Here is a 4,448-nt window from a genome sequence, read left to right on the forward strand (position 1 = left end):
ACGGTCCCCCAGACAATTTTTTTTAAATTTTACTTCATATTGTTCCATTAGAGGCCATTAGTAACCTCTTTACCAAATTTCGGCTTTCTACGACAATTTTGAAATTTTGGTGCATAATGCCCCACCCACCTAGGTGATCCCCACGGGTAAACCAGTGGACCGATTTCGCCCATCTTCGAACTCGTTTCCTAACTTTGTCCAATATGCATATGGTAAAAATTTCAAGTCAATCGGTTCAGCCGTTTTGGCTCTTTCATGTTTACGGACGGACGGACGGACGGACGGACATGACGGTTCCATAAGCCCTGACTCGAGCTAAAAAGTATAATTTTGCAGTTGCTAATAGTGACAAAATTTTAATTTTTTGGCGACGTGTTTTACGACTCACACTCTCAATTACTAATTAGTAATTGGTACTTAAAAATCAATTACTCTTTGGTGAAGTACTTGTAAGTAGTAATTAAATTCAATTACTGGAAAAATAAGTACTTGTAATTGATACTTAATTACTTTATTTTCATGTTGAGTAATTAAGAATTAATTACTTTCATAGGTAATTAAACTGCCCTGCTCCGTGGTCTAGTTTTCATAATTTTCCGCAAATATTTTGCAAGATTTTCAAAACCCCACACCATTTTTAAGTTTGACAAGTTAAAACTACAAAAAGCGAGCATAACGTTTCTTAGCATGCTTGTCAAAAAAAATCAGTAATATTCTTATCTTTACCTGCAAAAAAGCTAAGAAACGTAATGCTTGCCTCTTGTAGTTTCAGATTGTCAAAGTTGGTCACCTCTTTGTACGGTACTCGTGTTTGCTAAATGTGCTTTCCCACAAATTGTTTGAAGTTTTGAAACAACTATAGATTGCAATTTTGGAGAAAGTTGTTGCAAATTTCTGTAGCTTTTCATTCGGATCATTTCAAGGTACCATATGTATCTAGTCACATATGAAAATTCATAAAATTTCATGCTGAATCCGAATATTAAACTAGTTTTAGTCTAATTTGTATTTTGAAGAAGTTTGTTTCAATCCGCCCCAAAATCTAACAAAAGCCTACAAAAACCCCAAAAACCCACAAAAACCCCAAAACCCCCAAAACCCCCAAAACCCCCAAAACCCCGGAAAAACCCATGGGTCTGGGTTTTTCTAGAAAAACCCATAGGTTTTCCGAACCCTGGCCATCTGTACTATCTCCATATTTATATATACAATAAAATTGAGTTTAAATTAACTCAATGTGAGGAATACAGGAACTATACAGGAATGTACACACTAATTACGAATGTATGCACATGGTCGCCATTATATAGTTTACATAGTTTTGTTCATTGAAGAATACACGATTAAGTGTATGTACACATGTATATATAGAATGCCTGACTCGTGGGACTGGACGTGGTATTTAAATTTAATTATATCCGTGAAAGTGAAAGCTGAATAAATAAAATTTACTTGTCAAACATCGAAATAATTTTCAAACTTTGATTACTTAATGTGTTTACATATCTATGTTATTCGTATTTTGCATGCATCTTGCTACCCCATAAAGAAATTTACATTTGCATTCACATTTACACTTTTAATATTTAATTGAAACTATATAAATTGCATACAGAAAACTTCAGATTGATTCGAACCAAGCTGGTAGATAATCAATCACCAACTTATTTGTAAGAATTATGTCTAGATACTTGTTGTTTAAGGAAATATTTATAGAATAAAAATTTTGGAGTTTAATTTCTTCGAATTATTGTCAACCAAATTTATTTTGAGCCCTGTTCGCAATTTTTAACAATTTTGTACTCCTTAGCATGTTCCGGTCTCTCAACGTTTACTCTTTCCACTGTCACTGTGAGTATCTCTTCTGCGTTCACGGTGCACTGAACCTGGTCCTTGTCAGCATTAAGGGGAAGGTGATATTTCCGCTTGAATGACCGAGAGATAAGCCCATGTCCATCGTCTTTCTCCTCATGCTCCCCGTGGATCACTAGAAAATCGTCCATCGTTTTCACGCTGATTTCTTCTGGGGAAAAGTGAGGTAATTCAAGACAAACGGTGAACTGGTCCTTGGTTTTGTGTACTCCGAGAATAGTAGGAAGATCGCGATGGGATGTTAACGCAGCGGACATAATTTTCCCCAGAAACCCCTTCGAATGACGGGGATGCTTTCCTGCGGACTGAATGGTGTGGACTTTCCCCTTAAAATTCTCCTCAAGCCGGCCTCTAGGCACTGTTACGGTGAGGATGCCGTTCACATCTGCGTAAAACATGGAAAAATGTCATTATTTATGCCACGAAATATGTGTACATAATTGGCCACCACGTCTTAATGATATCTTTAGGAACTCCAAATTTTGTTAAGGATATCAATATTTTGAACAATTGGACTTCCTGCCCAAGCCGCCAACTCTTCGGTGGACGTACTAAGGATCTATTAATGTTGGCACAAAATACTTCCATGGGCCTTCACATGTTAATTACAGAGGCATTTGGATGTGCAAACGACTACTTTTTGGCGGACATTGGTAGATGCTTCGGACGTCCGTAAGACATCTACGAGGACGTTGGCAGTTTGGGTAAAGAAACCATTAGTTGGCGCGTCTTTTGGCCCGATAGCCGATTTGGAATATACTTGTTTATATTTTTAACTATGCGGGCTAGGATTATATATGTATTTGAAATTTACCAATATCGCAACGCAGTTCATCCTCTTTTGAATTGCCCGGGAGCTGAAAGCGTCTCGTAAATGAGCGGGAGAGAAATCCGTGCTCATCCTCTTTATCTTCATGCTCGCCTCTTATGACAAGGTCGCCTACAGAGGTGGTTACAAGGATCTCATCAACTGTAAAGTTTGCTACGTCCACTTTAACCTTAGTTTTGTCCTGATCCACGTAAACTTCTGCGAATCCCAACTCATTCGGGAGGAGGGGGTGGGTGTAATTGGTTGCTTGGTTGTAGTATGGGTCCTCGTAGTCGTCAAGCTGATAGGGATTCCACATCGTGAATACAGGATGTGCGATATTAAATATCTTTATTGAAACAATCCTACAGCAAATGTGAAGGCAAAATTTTACAGAAATATCCAACTGGGATAAATTTTATATCGATTCGAGTAGGAGAGATAGAATGTGCATGCAATGTCAACTCGGCACCTTTTTATCCTGTATTTACGAGCTGCTTAGTTGTTGTTATTTTGATGGAAAGTGTGTAATTTACTTATCATTATGAGGGTATGTACGTGCCGGGATCAACGTGTATTTACAAACAAGGTGCATGATGCTCATTGTATGCAAGTGTGTAGGCGTGATTGAAGGCTGGCAGTCAAGCTGTTTTCGCATACACAGGAGTAAACTATTTATTTTTTGCAGATATAAATATGTATAGTGTGGTGAGATACCAAATACATACCGTACGTACTTAGGTACGTAACTGTATGACGGAGTCTAACTAATCTGAACATATGAATTACTGACTACATACGTGCAGCAGTGCATAAGTAAATATTATTTTTTAGTGAAACTTGAACACGACTGTTTTTGAGCTACATATTTATGTACATATACTTATAGGTAGAAAGTTAGCATGGAAAATCACGTTTTTACCTTAGACATTAGTGTTCTTAGACGAAAATGCAATATGTATTATTTTTTGCATAGTTAAAATACAAACAATGTGTTATGGTCAATGCCGCCACAAATTATTTTTAATAAGTTCAAAAGCACGTTGCGTACATACTGCTAAACAATATGGTTGAGATGCCTTAGCCCAGAAGATGTGACCGGATCGGCAGTAAGTAACACCGCCAAAGGGAGGTATCGGATCTAAGGAAATGTGGCCAAAGTCAATTTTACAGAAACACAAGGTATGTAATGTGCGGGTTAGATTGATAACTCAACCAAAAAGCACTTCAATCCTCAAAATTAGCGAATTGTACAAAATCCATCAAAGCGAGGTTTTTATTTTACGTAGGGCAAATTCTCAAATAAAAAGTAACATATCCCTTTTTCCAGTTTATTCAGAATTTATTGAAAGCTTAACAACCAAATGCTTGGCTAACATATGTACATAATATCCAACAAGAAATTACCTACAAGTTACTACAAGACAAATCACCCTGTATGAGTCTCAGCATTATTTAAATGACTTTGGAATAGTTTTGTTAAATTAATAGACACATATGTAACCAGGAAGGAAAATTCCGAAACTACACTCTCAGAAACCGGGTGATCGACGTTATTATGTTTACCACCATATGCATATGTACAAAATGTTCGCAAAATCTGCAGTTACATTTCTATAATGACAACTCACTTATACGTAACTAGTGTTTTAGTAGGCTTCAACAAAACCTGCCTAACTTCAGTTGTAATGGCATCGAAAAGTGACCGCATTTTACATTTACTTTTACCAACAAACCTCAGCCCAGAGCCGTACCGCTAAATTATCGG

General features: G+C 37.1%; 1 protein-coding gene across 1 annotated transcript; it reads right to left on the minus strand.

Moving 5' to 3' along the window:
- Positions 1-1,747: 1,747 nt before the first annotated feature.
- LOC110850461 lies at positions 1,748-3,111 on the minus strand. The gene is made up of 2 exons (XM_022097894.2): positions 2,687-3,111; positions 1,748-2,257 (listed from the first exon to the last, which is right to left on the minus strand). Exons 1-2 carry the CDS (start codon positions 2,997-2,999, stop codon positions 1,764-1,766), a joined length of 807 nt encoding a protein of 268 aa, XP_021953586.1. The 5' UTR covers positions 3,000-3,111; the 3' UTR covers positions 1,748-1,763.
- Between the last annotated feature and the right edge of the window lie 1,337 nt (positions 3,112-4,448).

This window comes from Folsomia candida, unplaced genomic scaffold, assembly GCF_002217175.1.
Source record: "Folsomia candida strain VU population unplaced genomic scaffold, ASM221717v1 Fcan01_Sc005, whole genome shotgun sequence".
Classification (NCBI taxonomy): Eukaryota; Metazoa; Arthropoda; class Collembola; order Entomobryomorpha; family Isotomidae; genus Folsomia; species Folsomia candida.